Raw genomic sequence first — 15,433 nt, 5'->3', positions numbered from 1 at the left:
TCTATACTACCTTAAATACTTCGGAGCTAATTTATGAATAGGCCAACAGAATAAGATAGGTAACCAAAAAGTACCTTATAGGTACGCTTTACACATTATTCTATTATTACCGTTAAATAATCATTTTAAAACTAAGAGGGCTTCCGGATTGCAATCCATTCAACTACCTCCACCCTAAATCCCAGCACTGCGTGAGGTGACAATGTGATATCGACATACACAAACGAAAATTTCAGTATTCCCGAATCCCGTTGGTTAGGTGATAAGTAGAAACTAGAAGATAATATAATATAGTAATAATCATGGATTAATCTGTGGTAATAATAAATTTTAAATTATTTTACTAATTATTATGCCTAACTTTAATACTTTAATATGATTATTTCAATCTTCGGTGATTAATTTTAATAATAATAAAAATAATATAGGTACCTAGTCAAAGGAACGATGCCACAGAATTAATCCGTGGTCAAATTATATTTATTAATTTCGATCGTCTTTCTTAAAGTTTGAATAAAATCAATTATTGCGCGACACATTAGGCTGATCTACCTATATATTATAGCCATGACTATGTCACGGGCTTATCAGTTATCATGCATATACGTGCAGTTGTGGTAGTGGTGGTGGTGGTCGGTGGAGGCAATAGTCGACCGTCTCCGGTTAGCGCGATCTTTATGAAAACGTTGAAGTAACGCTGCGTTATTCCGCATCCGACGGCGCCCGCAGAACATACAGTTGTGTTTTTCCAAGAGAACTCGAAATTTGCTGTGACGCTGTCTCGCAGTCTCGCAGAAGAGTTTAAACTGGGTGGCCGCGTCTGCTCATCTTTTTTTCTCGTGTATACGCACTACCTACAAATATATTTTATTCATTATTTTTGATAAAGTTAGCTTACTGCATTTTTGTGTTCGTTGTCTGATCTGTACGATTTTTTTTCCCTAATCGATTTATTGTTTAAACATTTTTTTTTTCTCAACCGCCCGTAACGTGCTTGCTAGACTCACCTGCAGTTGTTTCGTGTGTCCAGACTTAAGAGCAGTGTCACCATACTATCGCTCGGGCTGACGTCCCTCAACTCCGGCGAGTAACCGTAGCTGCACCGTCGACTTCGGCGGCGGTGCCCGCTGGACATCTCGCCGCCACACAGATCATCTGGCCATGCCTCCTCGATCCCGAACGAAGAAAGCCATGCCGGCCAAGAAGGTCGAAAACGCCAAGAATGCCGAGAAGGGTAAGAAGACCGAAAAGGCTAAGGAGGCCGAGAAGCCTAAGAAAGTTAAGAAGATGTTCGATTTCAAGAAACCCATAATGCCGCCTCAAGATCCGACTCCATTTTCAATAGGTAAATAGTCGAAACACAACCATGCACAATGGCTGTGACGCGATTTTACGCGTCGTACATACGCGTGTCGCGTTCTGCCTGTGTCAACGACGACCGATGAGTTATGTATGTATTGCCTGAAATGCTCGTTTGTCGCTTTTGAACAGTCCTTTGTCTACGTGCGGCATCATGTATCAACCACTCTGCTCGTTCGTTATAAGTTATGACTTATGACCATTGTGTCTGAAATTTTCTGCTTCTAGCCCACGAGTTGGTTAGTGGTACATTTTTTTATTGTGTTAGCAAGTGATCTTTCCTGTTGCAGTGATCAATAAAACCCTGCTAACTTTTTATCTAGAATTTTTTTCAATTTGGTACACCTAGACTACTTCTCTTTTAGTTGTTTCTACAAAAGTTCACTTTGCTGATTTGTTGCTTATTTTTGATTTAATTTTATTACATAGTTAGGTAATTGAGCAAATAGGACTCGGTTATTCTGTATAAAACGTCGAAGGTTGCACATAAGTTTTGGATTGATTGTAATTTATTATACTCTTATCATTTTTAAAAGCTTGAATATTAATTACAATTATTTGTCAACGAAAATAAAAAAATGAGTATTCCAATTGGCAACCTACCTATTATACAATATATTATATTTTTTTATTAAGTTCCTACTATCATTATTTGCTACAGGTAAAAAGTTAAGAAATGGGTTATTTGTAAATTGACATAAATTTAATACTTCAGTTTTATTTTCAAACAATTATTATTCTGCCACTGAATGTGTACAATGGCTCTGGCTCTGTGTTACTTTTAAATTTTTAAATTCTTATATCTGAGTACCTATGAAATATACAACTCTTTTGTATGGTTTTTGTTTGCATATTACATTTGCTTATTTACTTAACGTTACTAAATTATGGTAGAATAGTTTATTTTTGTGACTAAGCAAATTACAACTATTTGACATTTGAAATAAGAAAAAAAAGAACGAAATTGATTGTAAAAATTATTGTTATACTTGCCTTTACCTAATTAAAATATGTTCATACCAAATATGATAATTATGCGATTTATCTATTTAGGTATGTATATAGTGGATATGGTATCTAACTAGCTATTAGAGGTGGTAAGCATTTTAAATGTTTCAAAACAATTTTTTTATTTAAATCTCGGGGAGGATTATCAGAACATTTTGCAAGTGTTCAGAATAAAACGATTCTGTAAATAAATAAATAAATAAAAAAATTTTAATTGCTTAGTTTAGATCATGTTAACATGATCTTAAAGGTTAGGTATATTATCACAAAACTATTTAGAAGGGTACATATATTTTTGTAATTAATTAGGCTTAAATCAGATTTTATCCTGTTTTTATTTTAATACTTACAGTACGTTTTATTGTAATTAAGGTAGAAATGATGTTCACCTATAACTCCGCCATAACTCTTACTTGCAGGTAGCAAATTTAAACATTGATTAAATGCTTGTTCAAATGTTTTTATAATTGTATATTATACTAGTGTACTAACTGCTAATATCAGTAATAAATACTAACATAATTTAAACTATATTGCTATACTTATAACAATATATTTAAATATTATAATTTAATTATAGATAAATGATTTTTTTGATAGATATAAGATCAAAATTGTAATCTATATTTGGTAGGCTATTTTCCTAGTTTTTTGTCAAATGGTCAACAAATACATTTATTATTAATTCACCCGTTAAAAATTATTTTCATCTGTGTTTTAGGTGAGGAAGTATATTGCAATTGGAACAAATTTTATTACCGAGGAAAAATTTTGAAACATACTGAAGATACTGATTATTTTTCAATCCATTATTGGAAATTTCGCAAATCGTTAGTATATCTACATTTTTAAATTTTTAAAAGAAATGTATGACTATTTAATCCATCAATATTTTTTAGTTGGGATATGCCATTACATCGGAAGTCAATACTTAGATTTGATAATAAGAAAAATGCAGCATATGTTAAAAGTTGCAATGCCTATGAGAGGTAAATATTGAGTTATACAAACTAAGGTTTATTATTAATTTATTAATATATATATATATTTATGTTTTTATTAAAGACATGTAAAAGCCGCTACGGAACAAGTATACGTAAGTAATCAAACCAAATAAAATTACTTAAGCAAATTTGAAATAAGATTATTTTAGTAAACTATTTAATATTTATAATTTTAATTCAATATAAATTAGTTGATTATATAGTTATTTCCCTCTCACATTTATAGTTATCTTTCATGTAAATTGGTTTTGTTCAATAATTTAAGGTTGAAGTTTTTACTATTAATTTTGTGAAGAGAATGATAAATGTATCCATTAGAGGAGTAAATTTTGAGGAGTGTACTATTTATTATTTTTAATCCACTTATCATCCATAGTTTTTAATATTATATATAAATGTTGTTTGGCCCAACTTTAAAGAAAATGTTTACAAATTGTTGTTAATCAGTATGACTTTTAACACATTAATTCCAATACATTTGAAATCTGTAGATTTTATCTTAATTTTAGAGATGTCCATTAAAATATAATAGGGTTTAAAAAACATTTTTAACGTTTTAATATGTAACTTATATTTTATTGGTTAAATCATTGTTATTTTAGCAGTATAAGTATATTATATTTTATTTTGGATAGAATTCTCTAGTATCATGTTCCCAAGGTTATCTTGTACATTACCATAGAAAAAATGTATATGAATGTATTATTCAGTTTTATAAATGATTAATAATAATTATAAATTTCAGACATCACCCTCCCTCAACTGTCAGACTCCGCGAAGTGTGTTAGTATATAATTTCTGAATCACTTTTTGCCCTTAAAAAAAGCCATCACTTACATGATTCAAACTCTTAAATTTGTTATCTTATAACTAGCGTAGTAGGGTTCAAAACTTGAGAAAATAAAAGATTTACCTAAGTTAAAGTTTGTTTTTTAACAAATTAATCTTAGCATTGTACATTTATTCATACTTAGTACTGGATTTATTTTTGTAAAGATTACCCCTAATTCCTAATCTTAAGAATCATGGATTTAAAAAAAATCTATTATTTAAAAAAATGAAAATAAAATACGGCTCATGTTTATTTTACAACCTTGAGCTTTGTATAGGTTAAAATATTATTAAAAGCGGTTAAGTAGTTTTTGAGTGACTCCTCTATAAACAAACCAACAATTTTACTTCTATATATTATTGGTTTATTAGAATACACAAGTAAGTTATTTCTTAGTCAAGTTGTTGATCATTTTTTTTTTCAGAGGAATTTAAAAAAATGTTTACCAGTTGTAAAATTGGATCTTTTACAATTCGATCCTACCACATGTAGGATTATTGTTCGTGAAGATGGAAATATTCAACATCTACCAAAAGAATCAATTACAACTATATTACCTGAAATTAAAGTTGAATCTCCTGCAGTAAATAAAGAATTATTTTTATCCTCTGAACAAGAAGAAAATGTATGTAGTCAAAATCCATATAATATATAGAAAATAAAATGTTAATGAAAATATCTGCTATTTATAATTTTCAGTATATTTCTATTGATTTTTAATCATTGATGGTTTTTTCAGGTTCAATCAATATCACTTGCAGTTAGTGACAACAATTTAAACACTGAAGTAACTTTATTATCTTTAAGCCCAATACTTGAGGAAGTACAAGAGTCGAAGATAGATAAAAGTAATTACTATACCTAATAATTAATAAGAATTTAAATAAGTAATAATTAGTAAATTGAGGACAATAACAGTTTTTGATACTAGTTTATTTAAAACTGATATTTTTCTGTTATTTTCAGTTTGTTAGATCTATGAACTGATTTTAAAAAACCAGTATCTGATTTATGAATTGATACGAATCATATGACGGTGATGATTTTAATAATGAATTTTCTGGTACATAATTGAAGTATTCTTAATGTTAAAAAACCTAAAAAAAAATCTAAAATTTTAATTTATATCCTTATAAACTTGATAATAATATAATTATATATAAATTAGTATTTTATAATCATTGATAATTGTCACAATTAAAGATTTTATATAGGTGTAACAACAGTTTATACTATATTATAGACAGTGGTGTATATCACAGGCTTTTATACTTACTAGATAAGTAACCCTTAAAATATTTACATTGTTATCAGTGAAGCTCGCACGGGGATTACCGCCATCTTTTCGGTTGGCAAAACATTGGTTGGTATATACAAAATGTATAAGGAATAAATGAATTTATAAATTTTTTTAAAGGTGATATATAACAATAATGACAAAATGATCTATATAAAATAATTTTTTTTTGTTACAAATAACAAGTCTAGAAATTTATAAAATACAATACAACATCAATTAATATTTACCATAAATACATATATAATATCGCATACTATTTGCCAACCGAGAAAATGGCGGAACCCGGCTTCAACTAATGCACGGAGTTACTTATCTAGTTATTATAGAAGTCTGTGGTGTATATTGAGCGATGGATGGAAATTAAACATGATAACGATTACTCTATGGAACGTGCATAGAGAGCATAGATATTAAAGAATAGATAAGCCATTAATTGAGCTTATCATATGAGATCGAATATGAAAATATTTTGAGTTTCCGAAGTATTTACTCGAATTGATAACAATATTAAGAGATGACACAAATTATTAAGGTATAATGGGCTGGCGTCAAGTGCAATATATCTGTTAACTGAAAATGTTACGCCAGTGCCCAGTGTGGAAAGTATCTGTGTAAGGGGTTACAAAAATTGACTGATTTTAGCGCCATCTATGTGCACATTGCACATTACAAGTAAATATGATATAATTAATTTTAATATTATAATAGTCTGTGGACTCTGATGACAATAATTTCAATGTTGAATAAATAAGACAATAATTTAAAAATTCAATAAAATGCATAATAATAATAAAATATACTAAAATAGAAAATGTGTAATTTCTTTATTTTAATATTATGTTACTAGATGGCGTTAAAATTACCAGGTTTTATTTTGATTGGTAGAGTCATGATAACATTTGAAGCTTATTTTCCCCAACAATTTCAGTCTGTTCGAAGTCAGTCCATTATATCTTATTCCGTGGGAGATGATAATTTTATTTATTAGGGAATTGAACTTAATGATTTTAATGAATCTAATTAATTAAAATTATAATATTTAAGTACGTGATTAAAACTTTATGACATTTTAAATTAAAATTAATAACCATAAATTAAGGAGACGACACACCCGCATGTGTTGTCTCCGTCATATACATGTACACAACATAGCAAAAACTGTTTCGTGCGGGAAAGAACCGAGAAAGCTACAGTTATAACTATACTCTGTTCAAAATGAGATCGGACCTCGGCGGCGACCAATTTTCGTTCGCGACGGTCAGGCACCTGCCCCACCGCTCTCGCCGGCAGCGGCGTGTCAGGCCGAGACGCAGAAATAAGCCACGCCCATACGCACAACTTGGCCGCCGAGGTCCGATCTCGTTTTGAACGGAGTATATAAGAAACTATATTTTCACCATATATAAAGGAGAATTTTGTCTGTGCAATATCGTTTTTATTTTTTCAATATCAGAAGTACAAAAAAAAAAAGATTCATGTTTAAAAAATACAAAAATATTGCATTGTGAAACAATAAGAACTTTTTTTGTTTAAGTGATATCAAAAAAATAAAAACGATATTGCTCAGACAAAATTCTCCTTTTTATATGGCGAAAAGTTCGTTTCTTAGTTACAACTGTAGCTTTCTTGGTTCTTTCCTGCGCGAAACAGTTTTTGCCGTTTTTGGTATGTTACGCACTTGTAAGACGGAGACAATACATGCTGGGGTGGCGTCCTCTTAATAAATAATAATATAATAATTACAATAATTAAATATTGATAGTTATGTAATAAGTAATTAATTACATGTAGATAGGATGTTGGCTACAATAAATAAAATACCTAAATATTATTTTTGAAGTAGAATGTACAGCATTGACACTAGAAAATAATCATAATTATTGATATATTTTATAGTGATGGTAATTTTTATTTTAATTAATAGTAAATAAGATACATTATGTGAAAAATTATCAGATTCAGAAGTACAATAAATCTGTGAGCAAGACTCATTATCTGAATTATGAACGATGCTAAAAATAAAGTTTTTTTTAAAATTTTTATTAGTAATAATAAATAAAATTCAGTATTCTTACCATGACTTAATATTAGGCTTTAGTATTTTTCTAGTATTACTGAAGATATAACTGTCACTAGTAAAGTGATTTCCACAAACTTAATGCCAAAATAAATTTGTTGCATTCCTAATGCTGATGTCCATTTTTATCTCTTTTAGATTCTTAGGAAATCCATAATTAATTGGTTTTAATAAATTAAATGTGTTAAATATGTATAGCTATTTTTTTCAGACTATTTTTGACTATTTCTTATAAGTAATTAAGATTTTAAATTTAAAGTAATATTAATCTTACCTGTGAATGGTAGATCTGTATTATGTATAGATGAAAGATTATAAATTCTGTAATTATGAACCATAGTATGTAGATTCACAATCGTGTTTTATATGGAATTAAATTAGAAGTAAACATGTGAAATAAGGAAAATAATAACAAACATAATGTTAACAGGTGCAATTATTCAAAATATTATACAATATTATAATTATATTTTTATAATTTATAATCTGCTACATGGTGGGTAATATATTATCTTCAATGATAATAATCAAGGAATATAATTTCTGATAAGACCCCTCTGCTAAAACGAGAGGCATTGATAAAATCAGACCAGCTCTCTTCTCCATTCCGGCATTCACACATCCCTTTTCATCGTTAATATAGCCATGGCCTATCCATTCTTTAATATATATGATAGAGAGAGAGAGAGAGAGAGAAATCATTTCTGAATTTTAATAAATGAGAGAGAGAGAGAGAGTATTTTGTGATTTAGTGGGGAAAATACTATAAAATAATTTTACTCCATGAAACATGCTATTATATTTTGACTAATATAAGTTATTAAGTTATTATTTCTATCATGGCTTAATAGCGTTAGTTATGTTGTAGCGATGTTTTCAACTTGGTTTACGCAACTAGACTACGTCACACTGTCTCCTGCTTAACATTTTTATTGTATCTACTACGATTAAAGATAGAACGGTTGTCCGACGGGCTATTTCATAAGCGATATCACATGGAAATTGAAATCACTTTTAGAATCAGCTGTTCAACTAATTTTATGCGCTCTCTATCCGTTGAAAATAATGTCATATCAAAATATGATGTGAAAATTATTTCCCGCCTAGTTTAAACTTTATAAGCATACAACCATTACCATCGATAAATATAATAATTTAACTTAAATTTTGTGAATTGTAAATTATGATTTTAAAATTTGCAATTGCTAAAGCAATATAATATTATATTATAATTGAATAGTACATAAATATTCCACTGCTGTTATCGAGTAATGCAGAATTGTTCTTATCATGCAAGTAATTGAAGACACCAATTCCATGCTCGCTGGGCAACCATTATATTCAGGGCCGGATTGGTTAGGCGAGCTACCGAGAAAATATCGGTGGGCCGCTTAGGTTAGGCGAGCTATCGAGAAAATCTCGGTGGGCCGCTTAAAGTTAAGGCCGGTAGTGTCAGAGTGTGGGTGAAAATAAATACATGTTAGGATAAGTAAATAAGTTCGTAACGATTTTAGACGTAATAAACCAATAAAAAATAATAGAAACCCAAATTTTGGGCCAGTGAATATGTAAATGGGCCGCTTAGAAATGAAAATATCGATGGGCTGATATATACCTATCCGGCCCTGATTATAGTATCTTTAATTGCGATACTTATGTATAAAATAATTATATATTATATAATAATAACAATATACTCAATAGTCAATACTACTGTTAACGTTAAGAATGAACCACTCAACTGACCATAATTCGTCTTGTTCGCGTATGCCCACTACGAAACGGGCACCACGCGCGTGCGTTATCGACCGCCACGAAACCCCACTGCGTTGAAACTGGAGCCGTCGATCCTCGACGGTCGGCGATGACTGTAACCCAATCACAGGACGCAAAGCGATCGCTTGGGTGGACAGGCAGTGATTGGTGTTTTAGCCTTCATGCGCGAAAGCAGTTCATTCTTAATGTGATCAGAGTAAAGATTATACAAGGTGTAACAGAATTACCAATTAATTAATATTAAAAAAATTGTTTTATATACAATTTATATGTTGTACTGTAAGTACAGTATATTGTATATGATCTTGTATATGATGATTTTTACTTATTAATATTGATACTAAAAAAATTTAAATTTAGTTGTATGCATTGGAAAAATAAAAAATAGCCAATTTGTAAATCTAATTTAAAAAAAAATGCTGACGGAAAAAACATTAATTTTAGATAAAGTTTTTTAACATTTTTTCTAAAATATTATTTTTTTTTAATCTATTTTGAGATTTTAATTTGAAATAACTATACAATCTTCATATTTTGAAATATAATAAGTTATATTTAATAACAAATATTCTTTTTGGGAATTTTCAGACAAGCATAAATCTTCAATTAATTATTACTCTATATACTTTTTTTTTAAAATGTTTTCACATATAGTATCAACTTTTAGTTTTTAATGTTACTGCTGTTTCTGTTACTACCTAAATATTATAATACAATTAGTTATAAAATATAATACCTTTATGTATCTGATATTACTGCAAAGGTATAAATTGAGGTTTCAAATATGTAGAAATCATTGCTAAGTTATAATATACAATTAATTTGATATAAAATTTGATATTTAAAACTATATCTGTTAAGGTATATCTTAATAAGAAATTTAAACTGATAAGTCAAAATTGTTTTCTTTCAATAGTTTTTAATCAATATAATTACTATAAATTATAAAAATATAATGTATTTATAATATAAACTATAACACATAATTCTCAACTTGTATAAAATAAATATCAAATTTTAGTATCCTTCCTTAAATGCAAATATTTAATCATTTAAAAACAATCTTTAATATTGCATTATAATATAAATTTGTCAGTATATGTAGGTAAAATTTAAATACAATGACATAGTTAAAATACTTTTTAAAAACAAAATTTATTTTAGTTGATTCATACAATTTTCTAGTTCTTTAAAAATATGAATTTTGTTCACTTTTTTTGTTTGTTACAAGTAGGGCTCGGATTTTGTAGCAAATGCTTCTTTTGGGAGTGTTATAAAAAGATAATTCTTATATATAAATACGTTTTGAGTCGTTCTAATTTTAATGAAGTAAACTTTTTTTTGCTTTTTTCCCACAAAATCTGATTTTTATTGCTTTTTGCCCTTTTCGCCCTATTTGATTATTTTTTCTTGATTTTTACATATTTTTCTTGAAAACTTAGCTTATTTCTATATATATTATACGTCTTAGACAATATTATTATTACCAGAAATTATAAAACCAGTGAAAAAACCAGTAATAAATATATGGCTGATAAAATAACTGTCGTTATTGTGCCGAAATATTTTATCTACAATTATTTATAGTTTTATTTACGACTCAATGAAAGGGAAAATTATCTGAATTATACCTACGTATTTTTGTAGCACGTTCTAATTATAAAAGTAGCGAAATTGATTTTAGAAAAGTGCAATCGTGTTTTTTCAAAGAATAATAGATGGGCAGAACTTCAAAAAGTCAATAGTATTCATAATGGCACTGCATCAAACGTAAATGTGGAACAATATGATTCAAATGTCTTTTTCTATGTATAAAAATATATTAGCACCCAATAGAATGAGTTTTAATGAATGTAACTTGACTAAATATATGGTTGTAAATTCCTTTTTTAATATTTAATTTTATGTGTAATTGAAATTTGCTTTTTTAGAATTAAATTAATAAATGCTTTTTTTGGCTACTTAAAATGCTTTTTTAAGGATTTATTTTGCTACAAAATCCGAGCCCTAGTTATAAGTAAGTATATTCACAAAATTTGAATGTAAATACAATAAATGATTTACACAAACGTTCTTTTCTATACTCGTTGTAAGTAGATTTTAATCTGTGGTTGTGATATTATAAAATCAACAAATCAATAAAACCATGGAAAATATAATTATTATTGGATTGACACATATTGTGTTGTATTTACCAAGCAATTTTTTAAAAACATTATTGCCTCAATATTTCTATTTGAATCAATCAATTCAATTGATTTGTATAATGTGTCACATAATTATATATCAGATTTACTATTGGGTCAAAAAATAAATGATTATACCCAATGTACAGATAGTACGAATATTGATAATAGGTATTTTACCACCACAAATCTGTTTTTTTTCATTTACTTTCTTTGTTTTCAAACAATTTTCTAATATTTTTTATTTTTTTTGTTTATTTACACAATCTTTTGAAATAACATTTTTACTACTTTTATTTTTCAGACTTGACACAACTCTTGGATACTTTTTCTACAAAAGAAAAAGTTGCCATAAATATCTTGGATAAAATGCTATCCAAGACAAAACTTCAAAACAATGTGACTCAAAATTATGAAGGTATAAGTTAGGGTTATCACCCTTGTGTCATACAACTGATATTTCATTATCAATATCTACATGATTGCTTTAGATTTCATATACTCTACAAAACATAAAAAAATTAATATACTGTATGGTATATAAAATGTATCCGTTATCATTCCTCCAACTCAAAGTGCATCAGTCATTTTTTTTTTAAAACTAATTTTTAATTATTGTTTTTGTTTATTTGATGATTGATAGTGTTGTAGACCGAAATTGGTTATGTATTAATTGGTTATAAATAGTCAACCAATCAGAGTTCATCTTACATGATCTTATTGTTCACTTTCTTATTACATATTTTTTATTTACTTATTTAAATTTACGGCATAAAGAGCTAGCTCTTTGAAAAAAAACATATTAGATTTATTCTGATTTACAATTAAATTATAGTAAGAATTTAAAGATAACAAAAATACATATTATATATATATTATTATTTTATATTATGTATAGTTCGGTGATATAAAATTAAAAATCTAAGATTGGTATTTTTTTTTTTTTTTTTTATATTATAACCTCTATGTATGCAGTTCACAATACTTTTCAGAAAAATAATTTTCTTTTGTATTTTATGATTATTTGCATATTGGTTATATTATAAATAAACTAATAATTACCATTTGATTGAGTTTATACAATTTAGTTTCAATTTTAAAACTATATAATATTTTATCATATATATACCTTAGTTTACAGTTTCTATATTGTTAAATAAATATAAAAATGTGATTGTGTTTAAACTTTTAAAACATTTATTATTGTTTAGCAAATGTCAATCATAAACTTATTATCTGATAGTTGCATAAGTGAACCTAGAACATTTTATCTGATATACCGTCTAAATTATAAATATAAAAAAAATGTTGATTATAAAATTAATTTTAATTTTATTAAGTCAGTATTAGGTCAGCCATTTGCTTGAATGGTCTGAACGTAGTTTTGCCTATGGATAGTTTTTTCATAATTTGTTTTTATTTTTAAATTTCTATCAAAAAAGTGAAGCATGATAGTAACATAAAAATATCATTAATTGTCTGTTTCAGATTTTACATCCAATCATAAATCTATTTTGAATGAATGTAATCCTTTTGAAATAGCAAGTTCATCAAAAATAACAGTCATGTCTAATAATAAAAGGAAAGCAAATGACTTTGATGAAGATATTATTGATGGTAAAGTGTATTATATTAAATAAATTTATTATTGATTGATTTTAATAATATTTAATTTCTAATATTATTGTAAATGATAATAAAATAATGAAATTAATAAAAACATTTTATTATATTGTTTTTTCTAGAACATGATAACATAAAAAAAATAAAATTGCTTAAGAAAAAGTCAGGTGCAGATAGTCTTGAACAGGACATTATTGATTCTCATTTAGGTTAGTAAATGTTTATCTCTTTTCTTATTACATATTGATATTTATTATCATAAATATTATTCAAATTTCAAATTATAAGTCAAGACCGGATTTTTGTGCAGCTTACACCTAAAAAATGTGCAATATCATGCGAATACAAAATTATCATTATTGATACTTCAAATTGTATTTTCAATACTAATTTTTTTTTCATTTTATTATTTTATTAGTTTGGCATTAACTGTTATTTTAAAATTATAAAGTAAAAATAAAAAAATTATTTAATTTAAATAACATAATAATAAACTGATTCATGTATATAAGTTACTTAACAATATTTGATTAAAATTTCTGGCTGCTGCGGATAGACTAGTATTGTATGCAGTAGCGTATTTACGGGGAGGGGGGTCCCGGGTCTCGGCTCCCCCCCAGAAAAAAATTTTAAAATATTATAATTAGCTTGCTACGTAATGGTATCGAGAAAAATAATATTAATTTATATTAAGTGTTTTAATGTTTGTATTACAATATTTTTATCCATAACTTGGGTTTAACCTTTGGTTATTTTTTTTTATCGCATCGTCGCCATCCGACGACGACGACAACGACAATAACGACGTAATATACCTATATAATTATATTAGTATGCTATATATTATAGACGATAGTAGACTCGTATGTATTTTATTATAATATTATAAACTTATACTTAATATTTAGACACCCCCCCCCCCCCCCCCCATAAAAAATTGAAAATACGCCACTGACTGTATGTGTATATGTAATTGATAATCTACCGATTACAGTAGTTGTCATTATTTTAATTACGTCATATTTAATTATATATAATTATATTGAAATTCATTACTTCATATAACAACATAATATAGAAATGATAAAAATAATACAAAAATATTTGTACGAAAGTACTATTTAGTATATTTTTATAAAAAAAAAACTTAAAACGTCCAATTTTATGCAACATAAAAGTTTCTTTAATTTAATTTAATCTACAGCTCTTGATTTGGATTTTTAGCTAGTTTATGTAGAATTTAGAACACCCCATAAAAAATGTAATTGCACAGGAATCTGGTCTTTAATTATAAGTATTAAATACAAAATAAATAAATTTGTTATACTTTTATTTTTTAGAGCTTGCATCTGATAATAATAGTTTTGATTTGAATAGACTAATTCAAACTAATTCTAATAGTTCATCCTTACAAACTATGTTAATTAATAATCATGAAAATAAAAATATGAACGGTAAGATATTTATTAACGTATCTATTAGTGTTGTTTATATTCTAGCATAAGTGTTGTGTATCCCCTTAAATTATAAATTTTATTAAAACAAAAGAATATTAAGCTGCTTGTTGAAATACTAATAAATAAATATGTGTATAAAATCAGTGGTTAAAGAAAATTCTGCACAAAAAGTAAATCATTCAATTAATAATATTTTACTATTCATGAGATGTATTAGACATTTTTTTTTAAATTTAGTTTTTTATTTAATTTGATGTTAAAACCGAATTTTCGTACATTTTTTTTCAACTTTTACATAATTAATAATATTAGACATTTTTAACATATTGTAAGAAAGTTTCCTAATCCTATTAAGTTGACTTCTAATTTACAATTTATCAAAATGACTTCATATAATGTCTCGCATTAATTATATTATTTTATTCTAAGTTTAAGACATGTTTTAAATTTAAAAATAATATAGCTTTTCATATGCAGATTAGTCATATTAAAAATAGTAAAGGTATTTTGTTTATTTATGTTATATTTTTGTTTGATTCATAGTATTTGATAAAAAGAATATTTATTTTTCCATTAAATGCATCTATTTAAATCTCAGATACAAGTACGAGTCTAATAATATAATAAATGCAAAAATTGTTTTAACCTCACTAATAGAAGACAGTTAACTCCTTCCATCTTAGTATTATAAGTATTATTATACATCAGAATGTTTTGAAATATCTCTTAACTATAAATTTAATATACAAATTATAATCTTTTTTCTTGATTTTTAACAAAGCATGGTAATTGAAATGAAAAATTCTGAATT

General features: G+C 26.9%; 1 protein-coding gene across 10 annotated transcripts in view; it reads left to right on the top strand.

Annotated features, from left to right (window-relative positions):
- The first annotated feature begins 658 nt into the window (after positions 1-658).
- Positions 659-15,433, top strand: part of LOC107168075 (uncharacterized) — a 64,820-nt gene continuing 50,045 nt past the window's right edge. For 7 of the 10 annotated variants that reach the window (XM_089222567.1, XM_089222563.1, XM_089222566.1 and 4 more), the window contains exons 1-10: positions 659-1,345; positions 3,089-3,197; positions 3,267-3,356; positions 3,433-3,463; positions 4,628-4,828; positions 4,943-5,051; positions 11,847-11,960; positions 13,031-13,159; positions 13,288-13,374; positions 14,506-14,619. In XM_089222567.1, coding sequence (XP_089078693.1) covers positions 1,162-1,345; positions 3,089-3,197; positions 3,267-3,356; positions 3,433-3,463; positions 4,628-4,828; positions 4,943-5,051; positions 11,847-11,960; positions 13,031-13,159; positions 13,288-13,374; positions 14,506-14,619 — 1,168 coding nt within the window. In that variant the 5' untranslated portion in view covers positions 659-1,161. The remainder of the gene's footprint in view (positions 1,346-3,088; positions 3,198-3,266; positions 3,357-3,432; positions 3,464-4,627; positions 4,829-4,942; positions 5,052-11,846; positions 11,961-13,030; positions 13,160-13,287; positions 13,375-14,505; positions 14,620-15,433) is intronic. The other 3 variants (XM_089222565.1, XM_089222564.1, XM_089222559.1) reach the window with 1 other exon arrangement.

Source organism: Diuraphis noxia, unplaced genomic scaffold (genome assembly GCF_037042655.1).
Source record: "Diuraphis noxia isolate RWA-SAM2 unplaced genomic scaffold, SU_Dnox_SAM2 contig0003, whole genome shotgun sequence".
NCBI lineage: Eukaryota > Metazoa > Arthropoda > Insecta > Hemiptera > Aphididae > Diuraphis > Diuraphis noxia.
The sequence above is the reverse complement of the archived record's forward strand: the minus strand, read 5'-3'. Positions and strand labels throughout refer to the sequence as shown.